This window comes from Mauremys reevesii, linkage group 27, assembly GCF_016161935.1.
Source record: "Mauremys reevesii isolate NIE-2019 linkage group 27, ASM1616193v1, whole genome shotgun sequence".
Classification (NCBI taxonomy): Eukaryota; Metazoa; Chordata; order Testudines; family Geoemydidae; genus Mauremys; species Mauremys reevesii.
The window spans coordinates 1,152,187-1,172,563 of record NC_052649.1 but is presented as its reverse complement, the minus strand read 5'-3'; the positions used below and the strand labels follow the sequence as shown (position 1 = coordinate 1,172,563).

General features: G+C 44.3%; 1 protein-coding gene across 23 annotated transcripts in view; it reads right to left on the bottom strand.

Annotated features, from left to right (window-relative positions):
• Positions 1 to 20,377, bottom strand: part of TANC2 (tetratricopeptide repeat, ankyrin repeat and coiled-coil containing 2) — a 631,662-nt gene that overhangs the window by 12,523 nt on the left and 598,762 nt on the right. For all 23 annotated transcript variants that reach the window (XM_039516554.1, XM_039516557.1, XM_039516556.1 and 20 more), the window contains 6 exons: positions 19,765 to 19,858; positions 13,377 to 13,510; positions 12,221 to 12,344; positions 4,916 to 5,091; positions 4,508 to 4,640; positions 2,934 to 3,025 (listed from right to left, as the gene is read on the bottom strand). In XM_039516554.1, coding sequence (XP_039372488.1) covers positions 2,934 to 3,025; positions 4,508 to 4,640; positions 4,916 to 5,091; positions 12,221 to 12,344; positions 13,377 to 13,510; positions 19,765 to 19,858 — 753 coding nt within the window. The remainder of the gene's footprint in view (positions 1 to 2,933; positions 3,026 to 4,507; positions 4,641 to 4,915; positions 5,092 to 12,220; positions 12,345 to 13,376; positions 13,511 to 19,764; positions 19,859 to 20,377) is intronic.

Here is a 20,377-nt window from a genome sequence, read left to right as displayed (position 1 = left end):
AGAACTGCTCCCCCAGTGCACACAGCACTCTCAAGCTACAGTAGGAAACAGAGCAGGAACTTGGTAGCCACAGGAATCTATCTGATAGCCAAATTTGTTTCTTTGAATTTGGCTGCCACTGCCCTGTTTTGGGAGCTCTCCTCCAGTCCTGCAGCACAATACAGAAACATTAATGACACTGCTTTACGAAAGCACTTTGGACAGTTTCTTTAAAAATTCTCTTTCTTCACTGCTAGAAATTGGCTCTAGAGCAAACTTCTCATCGCCCTCCTTGGTCCTATCTTTTATCTGGATGGAACCTGTATCTATTTCTGGATTTCTTGGGATACGTAAACAGATTCCTCTTTTAAAAACTCTCTGGAACTGTTGGAATGAGGCATATTTTTTACGTGAAGTGCTGTGTTCCTTGTGGGAGATGCAGGGCCAGATTAACCCATCACTGGCCTCTAGGCAAACATACATCTCTGGGGCCTTACCTTCTAACACCAAAACCAACACATTGACTACACTACATTCATACCACAATACGTTGACATAATTCAACTTAAATGGTAGGGGATGCAGAAATAAGTTAAGGTTCCCATAGTAATATTAGCTCACCCATACTGCACATAAGGCAAGGTCCTTAGTCCAACACTCAGCCAGGCTCACCTGGCACACAGGGTTACAGCGTCTGCACCACTCGGGTTTGGGCTGGCCATCCCTCCGTCGTGACAAAAGGACAGCTGGGCCAAACCCATGTGGCGCTGTGAACCCACATGTGGAGGAGGTCCATCTTGGTGTTCCCCCATAAAATTGGGCCCTAGGCACATGCCTAGTTCGCTTATGCATCAATCCATCCCTGGAGAGGTGATAAGTGCTTTCGAAATATCACAGAGAGATCAACTAGAATTCCTTCACCCACTACTGTAATGCAGCTATGTCTGGTGTGTAACATGGCAGCAATATTACATAACTGTTGTGCAAGGGGACCAGAAGGTGGCCACTTTCTAGATGTCATATACTGGTACTGTAATTTCCAACACTGATGTAACCAACGCTTAATACCGCAAGCCTAATAACAAGCACCTTGATGAAGCTAAAGATTTTTAGAGTAAATTCCAGACGCTGCAGAGCTAGAAGGTTGAAAGTTGTAGATAATCAGACTGAAGGTTGCCCTTTCTTCTCAGATGGATGGAAGAGGGCACAGCATATAAAAACAGTATCGTTCTTCAGAAGGATCCGGTAAAATCTGTACTATACTGGGTCAGTCTATTCAGTCAGGCTGGACTGAACAATTATGTGTAGTGACCTCTCCCTGGGCAAATGGCAGTATTGAAAGCTGGTCTATGGCTGGATTGTGCAGGGGACATCTATGCGAGGATGCTTACTATGTGACCTCATGGAAATGAGGCACAGTCAAAGAGGGTGCCCTTTGAGTGTGCTGGCTCACAGGTGACTCAGACGCATTTTCTCTCGCTCCAGGCAAGACTGTGACATCTGGGTCTCTGCCATGTGTTGGAGGTGGGGTGGAGCTGCTCTGCCTCAGGAGCCGCAGTGGAGACACGGTGTCTCTGGCAGGTCCAATGTCTTCTGGGCAACTGGGGAGCACAATCCGTTTCACCCATTAGGAGGGAGCAGCTTGCTCCTATCGGCCAGTGTATGAGGGGGACAAAGCCATGATCCCACCTCATTCCCAGCTGCTCTTAGGCACCCTGACTCTCTTGAGGAGGAACAAGTAGTCTTCGCATTCCCTACAGACTGAGCAGCCCAAGGATCCATTGGGAGGCCCATGAACAGACATGCATGGGAAGAGGGAAGGCTCTTGCGTGCCCCTTTCTTTCACCCTGAGCTAGCCCCCATGGGCAGGCAGGGGCTGAGTGTGGCATAGAAGGAGACATTCAATCCCTATGAATGAGTGTTTGGTGTTGCTCAGCAGCAGCCCAAGGATTAATGAGACCCACTGGCAGACCTCCTCAGCTTGAAGGATGGTAGCTATTTGCCTTTGTTCCGGGTGGAGGATTTGAGTCTGGTGGAATCCTTAGGGCTTAGACATGGGAGTGAAGGGGAGGCCTCTCTGAGGGGGAGGATAAACCTGGTTGTATTATTGTATCTTCATTTTTTTTTAAATGTACAAGTTTGACACATGGGTAGCAATGGGGGGAAAAAGAGGGAGGGGAAAAATGGGAATTAGGACACATGCAATTTATGAGTATCCAGACATTAATTTTGCAGCTGCAAATATTAAGCTTTAAAATCCTTTAGACTCAAATTCCTCAGTTGTGTCATATATCCCTGGCAGATGAGTTCAGTTATGGTGCCAGCTCTGCATACTTTCTACTTCCCTCTTAGACTCACTCTGCATCATCGTTGGACTTACAGCTTCTTGTGTGTGCACAAATCTCCAGGTATTGAAGACCAGCTAAAAATAAATGCAGAGCAAAGGGCCTCTATTGCTGTCATTGTGAAATGTCACCCTAATGGTAATGACTGGCTAAAAAATCCATGTCCTGAGAATTTGCTTTCATTACATGGACATTTTTTCACTATGTTTGCCTGGGACACTCGTATTGTGTTTTCGCCTTGTTGTATAGCAATGACTCTGCTACGTAACAATGACACTGCCAAGCAACAACATCAGTGCTACAAAATCCCTGTAAACTCTTTGGTTCTGGAGTTTTCAAGGTGGAAAACCAATGACGTCTCACCTCGAATCCACACAATGCAGACATATTTTGCTTTGTTTCAGCCCTGTTTAAATTTAGCAATCAGAAGGTAAAACTCCTCTGCAATGCAAGAAATCCAGTGAGCATTCTTTCTGATAGAGATGTAGCTCTCTCTTGGCTTGGATTAAGGGGGCAAGTGTTACCTAGCAAACTGACACCTGGAGAACAAGACATCACACCAAGTAACTCTGTGGCTCTCTCACGGTCATCCCTTGCTCTCCCGCTCACCTTATAGAACATGTCCCCCTCCTCCATCAGCTTGCTCAACAGGATGATCATGATGTCTGGCTTGGAGGTGGCCATCGCCCAGGTTGCTGGACCTGTAGTGTACAGGATGCATGATGGGTAAAAAACTCATACAATGCAAGGGTGGTAGGAAGCTAGGTGGAAAAAATATCCTGGGGTGGGAATTTCTGCTGGAGAGAACAACTTGGCGCGGTGAAGGAGCAGACTGCTCCAAATTAAAGGGCTGGCAGTTCATCTTGCATTTCTTAAATTAACACCATCTTCCACACAATGTCTTTCCTTTGTATTCGTTCAAAGACTTGGCTCTGTTTTAAATGATCACAAGAGGGCAGCACATGTTGTAGAATAAGCTTTGGGGGAAACGGTTGGGTTTAAAAAATACGTTTAAAGAGGAAATCAAAGTGGTTACATAAGAAAGCAAGTTAAGTAAATATATAGAAATTTAGCAGAGGTAATCAATAATTCAGCCGCCTAGATATTAGGACTAGGTTTTGATTTAAAACTTCATATGACGTGAAATACTAACGAATGGAAAATTCAATAAGCTGGAGAATAGAACACAAAATCTTTCAGGCAGAGCCCACGCTGAAGCAGATTATTCTAAGGTCTGGTTCCCACAATTGACTCCCCATAGGCGGAGAGCTGCACCAATGCAGGGTCTCACTGACTTCAGCGAGTGCAGGCATCCACCCAGGCAGAATCAATTAATGAATCAAGCCCTAATACAGCTAGGGAGCAGTGGTAAAAAATTTAGCAGAGTTTATTAGTCTGGGTGAAGAATGAGTCAACCATATTTTAAAAGTGGAGCCAATGTGTTTTTCAGGATTAGTTTTTGAGTTCAAGTTATTCTCTGCAACAGTCATTAACAAAATATTTTAAGGTGAGGTAAATTAAAAGATTAGGGGTCGAGGGGAATGCATGCAGGCAAAATCAAACAGGAGAAAGCAAAGCTGACAAAGCCATCAGATCAAGCCTGATGCTGACAGCGATGAAATATACCTCGAGGGCGACTCGGTAACGTCTGACAACCTTCAAAGAAAGGAGAAAACAAAAAGTTGTAGGAGGGGGGGAAAATGGATGAAGGTGAAAAAAAACAAAAACAAAGAAAGGAAAAAGCAGCAGTGAGAGGCAGGCAGCAAAGAAGCCAATGCACCAGCAAAATCCCCTCCAAGGGCAAGGTAACGTGAGCGGCTGTGTGGAGCAGCGCAGTTAACGCTAGGATCTGAAAGCATATACAGAGCAAGTGAAAGCAGCAGCTCACAGCAATGCATGAATACTGTACTGTTTATAGACTGGGACTAGTAAAGGCAGAAAATCATTACCACAGGAAAGGCCTCGCCAAAGAAACAGCAGCTTATTGGTTACGTTTGCTAAGTAGTATGGCAGCAAAAATCACAGTTTAACACACACAACATGACAGTCAGAACTCATGTGCTGCACTCGGGGTAGGAAGCAGCAGCTCCGCTTTAACATTTACACTGCAGGAAGCCAGACCCACTCCCCGGACATCCTGCTTTAGTAAACAGCTGAAAGAGGGGTTCCCCCCTTCGCCCTACCTATCTTCGCTCCTTTCTTCAGAAGAGTGACCACGACGGAAGTGTTGCGGCACCCCACAGCCCTGTCGAGTGGGCGCATCCCGCTGTAGTCAACATGCTCAATCATGGCACCGTGGTCCACCAGAAACTGAACCTGCAACGATGAATGCCACAGTCACCACTGCTTATGCAAGACCAACCCGGCACAACTCCATGCCATGTGTATGGAGCTCCGTTCTGTTCCACTCTGGGTCTCATCCAGGGCCCATCACTATAGTATCTGAGATAAAGTTACTCTTGTGTTGCTCTAGTCTGCAGGTCTGGGTGCTACGTGAATGCAGTAAGATGGGTGAGACATTTGAGCACTAATATTTTATGGTATTTCTGCTGCTTTCTTCCTTGTTCTGCAATTAGTAACACGGCACTTACCACCTCTGCATCACCATAAAAAGCTGCCAGGTCCAGGGGAGTGCGTCCATTTTTGTCAGCGTGGTCTGTGGCAGCTCCATTCTCCACCAGGGAACGCACCACGGAAAGGTGGCCCTTCAGACAAGCCCAGCTAAGGGCAGTCAGGCCTTCTTTGTCCATTAGGGATATGGAGCCACCTGAAAGAGAAGGGGGGGGGCATGTAAGAGCTCTCTTTTGTATAGGGTTTGGTACTATTACATAACAACAGTAAACACACTTAGCACTGCTACCCAGTAGCACTTTTTGTTTGCAGAGTGATGTACAAGTGTTAACTACTTTCCCCATTTTCCCAGTCTGACTATCCCTGTTTTTCTGATGGAGCAGTTAATTGACTTGCTCAAGGCCACATAAACAGACAGCTACAAAGTCAGGATAAGAACTCAGGAAAGTTCTTCCTTTAATCACTAGACTATGATGATCAACGAATCAACCTGGTTTCTGTTGATTTATGTTCCTGTAAGTATAATTAAAGGGAAACCTAATGGCATTGTCAGCACAGCCACCATCCAGGCTTATTAAAGAAATGAACATCAGACTTCTTGAGATCCCAAGTCATTATGGACCAAATCCTGAGTAGCTGGACTGAGCACTGGGCAGATGTGTGCATGGAAGAGATGGGAGTGAATCAGCTCCCTAGGATGCAGAGCAGCTGGAAAGCTGCTCACTGGAAGCTGCTTCAGCACCACAGTTGCAGTAGCCTCTGCAGGCTCTCATGTAACCTCTGCAGCAGTTCTGCTACTAAGGCCCCGGCTGTGTTGCAAAGAGAATGTGTGTGCAAACCTCAAAAATTGCACATAAACAGCTTTTAAAACAGAAGACAGGCCAATCAGATCCTGTTTTACTGACCTGGTACGAGCTGAGCTCAGGGGTTTTGCCTTTCCACAGCTGCAGGAGATAACAATACTAATAACTGAAGCAGAATCCAGGGAATGCAGTTACCTGCTCTCTCACCAGGTGCAGCAGGGAGGTAGTGAACCCTGAACTCATCACTAAAAGGTGAACTAAAAGCCAGACTCTAACATGAGAAGAACACCACATCGGCCCAGTTGTTACTCACTGAGCACCAGCAGTGCTGTACACACAGTGGACACAGTCCCTGCCTCTAAGAAGTTCAAAATCTAAATCAGTCAGAGGATTAGTGGTACCTTGAAGCTGGATAAACACAGCTCCTGCTCTACTGTGATCTTATAGTGACGTGGGGCTAGACTCACCAAGCATTTACAGCAGCTTAAACCCTAGTGGAAGGTCATGGCAAGTGAAATCTACCAGAGAGACTGCGACTAACTGGAGTTGGTTCACACCAAAATGCACTTTGTCCCCACTTAGATCTGTAGGCTTTTCTGCCAAACACCTTCTGAATAGCTAGTCGGATTTGAGATCCCTCCCCACAGACATCAAGAAGCCCACTCTTCTCTCTCAGGAACCATGCTTATATGGACAGAGAGTCTGGAAAGAGATGCAAAGGCATCCTGGAGTAATCAGCCATAGTGGCTCTGTCTATACAGGAAAAAAAGGTGCTTTTTCAATTGTTAGCTTAATTTTATCAACCCCATCTCACATCCTCCATAGCACTCATGTAGTCCCAGTTTAACACCTTTGAGATCATTTGAGCTGGTGGTGTTTTAGTTATCAAGTTAAATTAATTCAACTGAGCTAACTTGATGGGATCCCTTATGGGATCAGACACTGTCAACTGAGAGCCAACAGGAGAGGGACCCAAAGTTTTCCTGGACAGTCGGGAGCTACTTAAGGATCAGCCAAGTTCTTTCTCTCATGATCTTGGTCAGAATCTTTGGCACGAGGGAGGAATGTGAGAGAACATAAATAACTGAAGGACGTGAACTCCGCTCTTCATGGAAAGGGAAGCGTTCTGTTGCTTGAGCAACGGCAACGTTTTCATTCAAAAGTGTGACAAAGGGACCTAAATCAGCTGCATCCCACTGAAGAAAGTGCTTTTCCACCACTCACACTCGTGACTCTATTACCAATAGGTTGAAACACTGTGGTATTGAGTTCTTCTTCTCCACTAGGTAAAATGACAGTCTCCAGCAAATTCTATCACATCCACTGTGGGTTCTTGACTGGTTCCAAATGCAAAGGGATGACCACAGCCATCCTCTTAGCAAAAGCAGGGGAGCCAGAAGAGTGTATTTTCCAATCCTCTTCATCCATCTAGGTCAATGTGTTCACTGGATAGAAAACAAATCCATTTAGATTGTCCAGACAACACACCTCAGATATCCACAGCCTTATTCCTTGCATCTTGGCTTCAAATTTCCCTGTGGAGAGGAGCAAGAGCCTAACATACTGACACAGGCAAGTTCACTTGGGATACAACCGAGAAAGTCTCCACCGAGAGCTCTAAACACACCATGCTTGGGCACCATGGCACCATGCTTGGGCACCACCTCTAGGGTGACCAGATGTCCCGATTTTATAGGGACAGTCCTGATATTCGGGGCTTTGTCTTATACAAGTGCCTATTACTCCCCACCCTTTCCCGATTTTTCATACTTGCTGTCTGGTCACCCTAACCACCTCCATAGCTGAGTGCAGAACGCCAAAAGAATGTGTGGCCAGATCTCTCGTTCAGAAACAGATGGTATATTGCTTCACTAAGGCATATATCAAACACAGCTTGGATATACACATGTAAGCCCAGTTTTAACTGCTACCAATAGGAGCTCCTCTTCATCTGACAGCCTCCTCCTACACTGCCCCTCACTCTGTCCTGAACAGCTTTTAAAGCTTCGTGAAAGGGTCTGCTAGCCTGTAGTCAGCCAATCAGAGGGCAGAGTGCTCATGAAAGTGGTTACAGAGGACTCATTCTCTTTTCCTAGCTGCACTCTGGGGATCAAGCAGCCAAAGGTTTCCGCTCTGTTTTCTTCCTGAACCTTCCTGCACAGGTAAGTAAAACTCCCACAAGAATTGGGAAAGGCTAGAAAGCCACAACAACCACCAGCCTTTTTAATTCTTTTCCCTTTCCAGAGATCAGGACATGCCCTATTCTAGGGTGACACATGAAGACCCCAGGGTACTGATGCACCAGTGCAGCTTTAAGTGCACAATTCAGACTGCTTCAAGGATGTCAAAATGCTGCTCCTAGGCCTGTCATGCCTGACCTCTACACAAGTGCCAAATCCATGATGCACTCATTGCTCTCAGCAGGACTCTGCTCACCGTGAGGAGTGTCTTTCCTTAAGGTCCTTCAGACCCACTTAACACTGGGGGAAGCCAAACATGACACAAGCCTCTAGCCCTCAACTTTGTCAGGTTAGGGTGACCCCCTAGAACTGCACCCATATGTAGATGAGTTGTGATTCCTGCTGCACCAGGAAAGGCCCTTTGTGTGAGTGCACCCAGAGCATGCAAAACTGCTGGGCTGCTTCTCCTTATCTGAAAACGAATCAGGCTAAAGACAAGATTCAAAGTGTGACCCAGTCAGCAATCAAACTGTAAAAGATTTACCTGGCAGAGACACAGACAAGAGAAAAACAAATTGCATCAAACTCACACGAGTGATGCACTGAAGCCTCAACACACTAGAGAACCTTTTACATTTATATTTAAAAATAAGTGAGCGAATGAGATTGTAAGAGGGGTTCCATTCAACTCTCAGTCAAAAGGATCTGCTCTAGGATCACCAGGCCTGGCAGAGTGACACGCAGCAACACATGATGGAAGGTGCAGATCCCATCTGGGCAGAGAAAGGAATCCAAGGGCAGCTACAGACCCAAATGCCCAGGTAGGAGTGTGCCTCCACTGGGGAAGGAGAGGTGGGTGATTTCAATAGCTTAGAACTCAGTGCTATGAAACAGAGGCACACAAGCTAGAGAGGAAGGAACAAATAAAACTTGTACTCTTGGAAAAACAAATATATTTTCAGTTGTTCTGAGGGATAGATTTTTGCAAACAGCTTTTAAACTAGTCCCTCCTGGTGTGTGGTATAACAGCTGTCTCCGCATTGCCAGCCAGAGAGATCATGCCATTGCCTGGTTTACACGTTAAATTGGAACGCACAACCTCTCCACACTAATCCAAGCTGTCGTTTACCAAGTGAACTCAAAGCCCTTGCCTCTAAAAGTTGGCGCCAGTGGAACATATGGATCAAAGCCAAGATTATTCACAGCTGGATCTGCCAGCACTTCAGAACTGAGGGATCGAGGGAGAAAGTTTATTCTGTTGGCTGGTAACTGTCCATACCATCCTGAAACTTCACTGCTCCCCTGAAGAGATGGGAATGCAAAAGCTGCTCTACAAGCGAAAGATGCATTGATGATCCAGTGTCTGGACCAGGAAGACACAGTATTTAGAGCTCTCTTGTGCCTGCTGAGTCTGTTCAAACAGCTGTTTTGTATATACAGAAAGCTTCTTCATTTCCATGCTAAAGGTCCTTCACTTTACTGCTGCTGGAAAGCAGAGATTGCCAGTAGTATAGGAATATTCTGGAAGGATGATGGATATCACCACCTGATTCACTGAAAGCAAACATCTGCTGATGATGTGATACACCCAAAACCACCCCAAACCACTGACCTCTTCCTTCCCCCTAGCTATCTTTTGCACCAAGTAGTATAAGATTGGTGACTGTATGAGGCAAGATGCGCTCTGTCTGCTGAAAAGCATAATCTATAGCCACTTTTTCAGATATGATCTAAAACCAGAGAGATCTCAAAACTGAATGCTCATGTAGTGTTCTCAGGCCTCTGTGTCCTGCAGTTCCAGCTCAACGTACGACAGAATTCCATCCAGCTGCGGCCAGAGAATGCCAATGTAATGTCCACATGCCCACCAATTCTGGATACTACCAAGAACAGCAGGTAATTCTGCAAATGTGAATTTCAAATTGATTGATGATAGTAACTCTGTTAATAAAAAGTGCTTAGTGTTTACAAATGCTGCCTCTGCTAATCAAGTACAGTTAAATAAGATTTGCATTGCAACATACTAATTAACACTTCTGCTTTCCGATTCACACTTTGATTTTAATGAAACGCCGAACAGGACTGTCAAAGCCATTGTAATTACAATACACCATGTAGTGCTGTATTCTACCTGGCCTTGGTTTACGTTTTCAGCTGTGTGTTTTATGCTAGTGGATGCTAAGGAAGCTATTGTATTACAGAGCGTCTCTTATGAAAGGTGATTTTCATACTCTTGACCTCTCTACCTCTCCAGGGTCACGGAGCCCAGGGGCGATTATACACGAACCGGACTTTTCTGACCATTTTATATCCAGGACCAGATTAGCTGATTCTGCTCTTTCATGTTTGCCCTGCTATGTAAAGTTTTCCATCCATTGCTCACCCAGGTTTAAACAGCGTGCCTCTCTCTCGTCTCAGTTAAATAATACTTATTTTAAGATAGATGGAGAGATATGAAGGTCAGAATTTTAATAGGGACAAAAAGAAAAAGGGTGAACAATGTGAAAAATCTCAAGAGCTGGCCCATCTCACTGTCCAAGTCACAGCACTACAGAGCGGGGATCGCTGTGGCACACACTCCCAGAATGGCCAGGGTGAGGAATGGGTATCTTGCACTCAAAAGTCTGGGAGCCCTTCAATGCAAAATCATATTTTAAATGGCCACGTAAATAATTCTATGCAAGAGTCTTACAATTAATATTTTAGCCAGCAGGAATACTAGGTAGACCCAGCTACTTATCCCTCCCCAAACGGGTTTTAGTTTAGAGAGCATATCTGAAAAGAAAATATGAGGACAAACTGGAGCAAAATACTAAAAGAAAGGGAAGCTTCTGGGGCCTTTTCCCACTGCCTCCCCTCTGCCGGAGATTTTCACTGCTGTGTGTAGCTACGCACTGCAATGAGTGGGGACGCAGCCTGCGTTTCACTGTGGCTTATGGCTATGCCTACCCTAGATGTCACCACAAGGACAGACAAGGTCTAAATCCTTGTCCACACTAGGGATTTTACCTGGTGCTCACACTGATGTTTAGCAGTGGGAGCTAAAACAGCTGAAAATGGTCCAATTACAAGTGTTAAATTGTGTCCCAAAGGGTGCTCAGTCCTGTTTCATAAGCCATGATTGAGCCTTGAGATTTGGTCTTGTCAACACATACATTTAAATGGTTTCCATCACGATACTCATTAGGACCAAGAAGTACGTTTCCTAGTTTTGATGTGGTTAAGGGGCATTGCAACAGATATGGCAATTTCTTGCAATATCATTGAAAAACCTTATTGAATTAAGTTTAAGTATCTTTGGGGTCCATTGTATTAAATGCAAAGTTTATGTATTATTGTGGGTTGGGGTTGTATGTAACATCTCTAGGCGGGAGATGTGATGTGAGGCCTGGGAGTTCAGAGGACTATATTGAAAATGTGCCAAACAAGAGTGTTAAGCGGATTTCTTGAGGAATGCCCTAGGGAGAGGCTAATGCAAATACCCTATCTTTTGAAGCTACGCCCTGAGGAGAGGGTATTTGTCTGCTGATTACCCATTCCCAGAGACTGGAGATCAAAGGCCCAAGCTGTGTAAAGAAACCAGCTGGTGGTTCTGGTTCTGAATGTGAGACAGATATAAACTTGTTATCATGGGGAAAACCCAGTTGTAGGTTTTGAAGGACTGATACCTGCGAGAGCTCCAGGCTGGAGCTGAGATGACCTCTGGTAATCCTTTTAGCACGCGTGTGGTTCTTTTATTGTTTTTAATACATTTTCTCTGGAAAACTTGATGGCTGAAGCTTTCACCGTGTGTTATTCAACGAAGCTCTCAAATGAGCACATGGTGTTGAGGCGATACACACCCAAGACAGAAAACAAATGAACAGCCAAGACTAAGGCCATGACTACTCCAGTCTCATTTTCTAAAATGACAAACCATCGCTTCCAACAATGAAGATTCACTGGTGGTAGCAACTTTGGGAGCCCTAGTGTAGACAAAGTGGCAGCAGCCACCAGTGTCATGCAGACTTGCCTTCAGCAGGGCTAGATGACATGGTGGGTAAAATTCCAGCACCCATTCTGCATTAGCTCTCCAACGATTGCAACCAAAGGGTGTGTGTGTGTGAACTGTTAGTAACAACAATGTCCACAAGTCAGGAGGAGAAAATTGTTCAAAGTATTGAGGGGCCTGAGAGTGCCAAATCATGTAATGCGCTTACACGTGATCCAACCTTCACCCCAGACAAGAGAGTGGCAGTGGTCCCAATGATGTCAGTGATTTGATCTTTTGGTTTACCCTGGCCTGTTTCAAACACGAGTAGTACAGTGCTGGGCTCCAACTCAGCCTTGCCTAAGATCTAACCTTGTGCAAGTAAGAATTCCACGGTGCCTAGATGTCCCTCAGATGCAGCCATCATCAAAGGAGTCCGACCCTGCTTGTCTGCCATGTTTACATCAGCGCCGTGGGTGAGTAAGAGATCTACAATCTGGAAACACGTAAAACAAGGATACAATTAATACAAAGAGGTTCTGCTGGGATGAAATGAGAGCTGAGATACAACCTAGCAGTTCCCCTGCCTTGAAACCTCACCCAAACCTCAGACACAGAGAAAGAAATTACTTCTTTATCCATATTTTCCCCCCTAGCTAACTGCAGACTTTGGAGTGCCTGGCACCTAACCTATTGCCCAGGCTTTATGTGCCACTGTTTTTTAAAGTGAGGTGAGGCAGGGGGTTTGTAGGGGATTAGATCACTGAGAAAATATTATTGTTTTTAATCTAAACAAACTTAAGTGCGCCAAAATAGCATGGTCCTGGCTGCATTACAAAGGCTGTAATAATAATAACAACCACAATAAGCCTAATAATAATAGCTCCGTTTACACCAGCACTTTCTGTCTTTTAGGTACTTAATGGAGAAGGCACCAGCCACTGGTTCTTTTAAGACAGCCATTAATTCTAACTCCGGTTACATTTCAAGGCTTAAAGCCTTTTCTATTTAACCATAATGGGTTACCTAGGGAGGTGGTGGAATTGCCTTCCTTAGAGGTTTTTAAGGCCCAGCTTGACAAAGCCCTGGCTGGGATGATTTAGTTGGGGATTGGTCCTGCTTTGAGCAGGGGGTGGGACTAGATGACCTCCTGAGGTCCCTTCCAACCCTGATAGTCTATGATTCTATAATAATAAGAGTATCATATTTAGGAGAAACTACTCACATAGCACTACAAGTAAAGACCTACATCTTCTAAAGTGACTGGTGATTTTTTGATGTCTGAACTAAGACACCTTAAAGGGGCCTCATTTTATATGCCCTCTCCAAATGAAACATTGTGGAACATTTAGGCCAAAGCATTTAGTTGGGCAAGTCAGAAGCCTGATGACTTGAGTGGCTGAACATTTCCTGCATGGAATACTAGTATAAGGGATTATCTAAACCCATAACTCTGTCATTACCAACGACATGCACCCTAGTCAAATGAGAAATAACTTGTGGTGGATGCTGCAGTGACCTCATTTACCTGCCAGTGGCCTTGTCTCACTGCGCTGAACAATGGCACCACCCCACGTCGATTTGGCTGGGCCACTGCTGCTCCTTGCTCTAGAAGCAGACGACATACTTCCAGCTTACCCCGTCCTGCAGCAGCTGTCAGAGCTGAAAGGGGGAGGAGGGGAGAGAGAGAGAGAAGGTCTTTTAGAACTGCATATTTCCAGCAGTAAGAAAAATGTCTCCTTTGCTCCCTTCGGTGATCAGAAAATATAAGGTGCTTTATGTTAAACAAATTTCCTTTCAATTTCACCAAGCAAAAGGAGCGACTCAGCTTGCTTGTACTTCAGCGTTACAGTGAACTAAATAATAATAAAAAAAATCAATGAAAACAAATAAAAAAACAGTAATAAAAAAGCCTAATTCACCAAAAAATTTATACCAGAGAAAAAAAGCCTGTTCGGCTCATTCATGGCAATTTGTGAGTAGCTGTGATTTCTGCCAGTAATCTCAAATCTCTCTTCCTTCCAAACATCTGCATTCCCTCCACCCTGAAGGTTCCAATTATTATATTCAGGGCCTAGATACTACCTTCACAGGTAGGATAAAAAAAGACACAGAATGGATAGACAGAGAGACTATGATACTTTGCTAGTTGTAATTTTCACTAATCATTTATATTTTATTATCAAAGGTTCGTTCTTTCTGTAAAGAGACCTCATAAGATCCTGGAAAAAGAGTACTGTATGAGAAAGACCATTTTCCTTTTCCCCAAGTTGCAGTGGACCAGGAAAAAAAAAACCCAGCTATGATAATCACCAAATAATCTACTGGCATGTGCAACTATGAAATTCAAGGCTGTGTCATTTGAAACCTTAAACATTTCCCCTTGTGCCTCCTGCAGCTTTTCTGTGGCACCGTACAGCATACAATCCAGGGATTCTAAAACCAAGTACGTCACTGCATGGGAATGATTTCAATAGAACACACAAACCTCTGGGTACATGCTTTCTTCACATACACTTTAAAGCCCTTCCACAAAATGTAAGTTGTATTTGTCTAGTTTCACTAGGGAACCTGACTATGTGGGTTTCTTGAAGGAAGGCAGAGAGAGAGATGGAGTTATTGAAAGATTATTGCCAGCCAGCTGGAAGTTAGTAGAGTTTGTGGTTTTCTTTTTCAGAACTAGTGCAGAGCCATGCTATTCAAATGGAAGATTTTTGTTTTTTACTATCTCATTTTAGGGTGTAAGGTTTTGAAACCCCATCAGGGAAACAATTGGAACACAATGCATATGAACAAGCATTCTTCAATTTAAATGCTAATTCTGCCCTTTGTTTCTGGGCCAGGACAGATCACACCTGCAAATGCCTTTTTATGCAAAGCCAAAATTATCTTTAATTTTCAATATTTCAAGTGACCTGGTAACATGAAAGTTCCCCTCCCTGGAAAAATGTACCTTGTAAACTCCGACAACATGGCTGGGTTAGAAATTGAATCTGAAAATAGATCTAAGTGTAGGACTTGTCTTTTACTTGTCTTCAGTATTAATTTTAGACTTTTCAGCTCCTCCCTCTCCTCATCAGCTTCATGTGTATTTCAGCCCAGCTCCTCTGGCTCTGTGTTTTGCTCCTTTTAGTAGGCGTCGGAGCAGAAGGTGGGAGTCTATTTCTAACTGATAGCGCATGTTTCTTCTTCTTTGAAGTTCATTTCTGTGGGATGGCTGATTTAGAGGTGTTGATGGGTTTCCAGCTGCAACCCTGTTACTTGTGGGTGATATATTCAACTTCTCTCTGTTCCAAACTGTAGTTTATTTTCTTCTCTTGGGTTTGGGGGACATCAAGAGTTAAAAAAGAAAACCCTCTAAATGCAGCAAACAGAAGTGACTATGAGACCCGTAATCCTATCCATGTGGCTTTGAATGTAAGCTACAAATGTAGAAGACAGGGACTGTGTCTAGCGGTCACAAGCAAGGGAGGAATCAAGGCTTCTGGGTTCTATTCATGGGTTTTGCCATTGATTCATTGTGTGATGTCTCTAAGGGCTGGTCTACACTGGGAGGGGGTATCGATCTAAAATACGCAACTTCAGCTACATGAATAGCGTAGCTGAAGTCGAAGTATCTTAGATAGATTTACCTCAGGTCCTCACGGCACGGGATCGACGTCCGCGGCTCCCCGTGTCGACTCCGCTACCGCCGCCTGCTCTGGTGTCGACGGGAGCGCTTTCGGGGATCGATATATTGCGTCTAGATGAGACGTGATATATCGATCCCCGAAAAATCGATCGCTACCTGCCAATATGGCGGGTAGTCTGGACGTACCCTCACACAAAGTATTATTATGGACAATGGTGTGACTGTCAATTATGTAATGTGCATTTATTTTACATTCCTAGTGGGCTCAATAACAATGTACTTTTAAATGCAATTGAGCTGTTTGTAAGGAAAAAGTCAACTTCTCTACTGGAAAAAGAACCACCTTTTTAATGTGCTTTCAGTCTCCTGTGTTGTACAATCATCTATTTCATACTCAGTAGCAGGAGGACACATTTTGATGCATTTATCACCATTGTATTTGCACCTCCATCTCCGACTGTATTATTACTGTTGACACAGACATTTTCTGCTGGCTTTTAATATTAGTCTTGATTCAGAGGTAAATATTCCATCTGGAACTGACTTTATTGTGCTATCAGCAGTGCCTAGGTTATGATGTAACTTGGCACTGCAATTCAGATGACAGTAGGATAATATCATGAAGCCAGGCAGTCAATTCTACTCCAGACAAGATTAGAGAGACAAGCAACAGGTATCGAAACAGAACAGGAACCAATACGGATTTTCAAAGTTGATTTTAGGTTGAGGCAACACTTTCTGCTGCATTTCTCTTTATTTTTATCTAGAATTGTTAAGTACTTTTTGGAAAATAAAACCAAAACAAAGTAAAATGGAGTCTCATGAGCCACAGGACGCTCACGTTATCTATGCAATATGTGTAAAAACTAGAGATTGAGGTTTTGACAATTTCCATTATTGCTGGCAGGGCTGTTGGGGGGGGGCAATTTGCCCAAGGCCCCGGGCCCCACAGGGGCCCTGTGAGCCCTGGCCCAGCGGCGGTCCGGGTCTTCGGCGGCATTTCAGCAGCAGGGGGCCCTTCAGTCGCTCCGGGTCTTCGGCGGCATTTCAGCAGCAGGGGGCCCTTCAGTCGCTCCGGGTCTTCAGCGGCATTTCAGCAGCAGGGGGCCCTGCAGTTGCTCCGGGTCTTCGGCGGCATTTCAGCGGCGGGGGGCCCTTCTGTGCCGCTGAAGACGTGGAGCGACTGAGAGGCCCCCCGCCTCCGAAATGCTGCCAAAGACCCGGATCACCACTGGGTGAGTACAAGCGCTGCCCCAGGCCCCCTGAATCCACTGGGCGGCCCTGATTGCTGGCTGCTTATTTTCCATCTTTCACAAGGGCAATTTTTATCAGAAATTGGGCATTCCTTTGCGATGACTCTTAGCATGTGAATCAACGCCATTCCAAGGTAACCAGATGGACTCCAAGAGCTCTCCACAAACAGACAGAAATATCTAATAGTCATGGCCACACAAAAGCTTTTCCATTAAAGGGAGCTCTTTGCCAGGGGCAGTAACACACAGAGGGAACAAGGCAAATGTTGGATGTGTCCTTCAGGGAATAGTCAGGCAAGGAAAGTGGCCTGGGATGTATGGAAATGGGAGATGTCTGAGCAGAACAGGAAGCTGCTGGAACTCGTCAAACAGAGGTGCATGGCAGACGTCTATACAGAGTCAGGGATGTGGGAGAGCTGTCTGGATGTGAAGGGAGACTGCACTGCAAATGGGAAGAGAGTTAGAAACTAGTCCAGAAAATCTGTGTGGGTTAATATCAGACTATGTCAAGTTTAACTAGAGTCATTGGCTATCTTAACTCATGTCCAATGATATCACAGAATCATAGAAGATGAGGGTTGGAAGGGACCTCAGGAGGTCATCTAGTCCAACCTCCTGCTCAAAGCAGGATCAACACCAACTAAATCATCCCAGCCAGGGCTTTGTCAAGCTGGGCCTTAAAAACCTCTAAGGATGGAGATTCCACCTCCCTAGGTAACCCCATTCCAGTGCTTCATCACCCTCCTAGTGAAAAAGTTTTTCCTAATATCCAGCTTAGACCTCCTCCACTGCAACTTGAGACCATTGCTCCTTGTTCTGTCATCTGCCACCACTGATAATAGCAGAACTCCATCCTCTTTGGAACCCCCCTTCTGGTAGTTGAAGGCTGCTATCAAATCCTCCCTCACTCTTCTTTTCTGCAGACTAAATAAGCCCAGTTCCCTCAGCCTCTCCTCAGAAGTAATGTGTCCCAGCCCCCTAATCATTTTCGTTGCCCACCGCTGAACTCTCTCCGATTTGTCCACGTCCTTTATGTAGTGGGGGCCACAAAACTGGATGCAATACTCCAGATGTGGCCTCAGCAGTGCCGAATAGAGGGGAATAATCACTTCCCTCAATCTGCTGGCAATGCTCCTACTAATGCAGCCCAATACGCCGTTAGCCTTCTTGGCAACAAGGGCACACCGTTGACTCATATCCAGTGTCTCATCAGCTGTAATTCCCAGGTCCTTTTCTGCAGAACTGTCATTTAGTCAGTTGGTCCCCAGCCTGTAGAAGTGCATGGGATTCTTCCATTCTCAGTGCAGGACTCTGCACTTGTCCTTGTTGAACCTCATCAGATTTATTTTGGCCCAATCCTCCAATTTGTCTAGGTCACTCTGGACCCTATCCCTACCCTTCAGCGTATCTACCTTTCCTCCCAGCTAAGTGTCATCTGCAAATTTGTGAGGGTGCAATTCATCCCATCATCCAGATCATTAATGAAAATGTTGAAGAAAACCGCATCTGCTTACCAAGGTAAATACAACAGAGGGACATTTTAGTGGTTTTTTGACCAAACCTTACAAATATTTTGGATTCTCATTCTCAATTCCAGAGTCTGTTTATCCAGTTAATAGCATAACTTGATATTTAGGCCTTATTTTTAAAGTAAAAGAGAATACATTTTAGATAACACTACCTCTGCACTGGTCAGCATATTGAATCAACAACTCATCTGTAAAAATGTTGTCATCATTATACGATTGTAATGAACACTTTTTCAGTGTTCAGGGATCATATCTAGATAACTATACCCTCTATTCCTTTTCCTGCTCCTTCTATGACTCTCTAAAGTAACATTTATTTGTAAAAAAAAAAATTCAGTTAATATTATCATGACATATTTATTCTGTATTTAGGTCTCCTTTGGTGATTCTGGGGGCTTCATCCTTTCACACTTTCCTGCTGTTAGCCCACAACAATCTTATTATTGTTCAGGCTGCCTACTGTGCCAATTCTCATCTACATTTTTGTCCTTCACAAGCTCATTTTACCCAGAGGAGGATCTTCCTGGTAGGCTCAAATTTTGGTGTTGCCATGAACCTGAAAACATTCAGAGGTTTGGTTACATGAGTACATTTTCCAAACTACAAAGTCTGAACCAATTCAAGATGTACTCCAGTGTGTGTTCTGTTTACCAAAAACAATTTAACCACACACAAAATTACACATCACCCAGTGTTTGCATCCTTGGTTCAGGTCATTTCTGACTAAAGCTGGCAGGATCAAAATCATTGTGTGGTTACCCAGACAGGAATATCACTGTGGTAATACCGGTGGTTTAACCTAATTAGTGAGTAGAGTACAAACCCTGTAGCTAACATTTAACTAGCTCATCCAAGTTAAAAGCCAATGGCTCCATTTTGCAGATCTCTCTTTGGCTGAGCACAAGCTGTACGTGTAAAGGATGTGGGTTGAAATGCTGCCTTTTTTCTAGTAGACACTGGGAAGGTGACACGTCTAGATTGGCATACAGGATTATCAGATGGACTATCCTCCATTAAAGTGCATTTGTTTAATTGCCAGGTATGTTTTCAATGTTACAATAAAGCAATTACAAGCTCGCAGAAAACCAAATGCTAATTTAACATTCAGGAGTTTAAGCTGCAGGTGTTGCAGGTTATTTTGGTGTTGGCAAACATTCCTTTTATAGCTGTGCCAAATATCAAAGGAGAAAAAGAGAGTTCTGAGTTCTGTGCTCATCTAGCTCAATACAGTGGAAGATGTCCCAGAAAAGATTGCTGGCCTGATCTTTAGAGGTCCTGCACACCTGAATCTTCCAGGTACTCAGTAACCCAAAAATCAGGCCAGGCACTTTTTGGAAAAATAATAAAGCAGGTTACAGAGCATCTGCAAGGAAGTTCAAATCGAAGAAACTGATCCCCCTCAGTAAGTCATGACACACACAGGTCTAAAATGTATATTTGATATTAGTGGAATCCACAAACACAAACATGAAAGATAGAAACTGCAGCATCTATAGAAATTACCTGTCTCTCCCCACAGGCTGTCAAAGCTGTTGATCTGTGCTCGTTCCACCTCCTCTTCATCTTTTTCTGGAAGATCGAGCAGGTAGGAGACAATCTAAAACAAAGAGACGTGTCAGCTCATGAACTTCAGCATGTTATATATAAACTGCTGACATCTTAACATAAGCCATTCTGAATAAACAAAAGAAAATGAACAAAGTCTCTGCCTGGCACCTCAGCGTAGGTAAATATTCTTCCCGAGATCAGTAACTGAGCCCGCTGCCCTGTACAAGGGAAAAAACAAGTCTCTTGAGACAACTGCACATGACGAGCCTTTATAGTGGTGCTACCTAACAACTCAGAAGCTGTGTATGTTTTGTATACAGATTATCCTGTGCATGCAGTGAATGCTCCATAGTTCCTGGGTTACCCATAGCGACCAGTGAAGAAATAGTGCTTTAGTGACTTTCATCTTTGGATCTTGAAGTGCTTTAAAAAGGTGGGTGAATACTAACATCCCCATTTTATTGATGGGGAAATTTAGGCACACACAGGTGATGTGAATTTCCTAAGGTTAAAAAGTGAGTCAACTGAGTGTAGACCAGAACTCCAGTCTCCTGACTGTCTTGAGCTT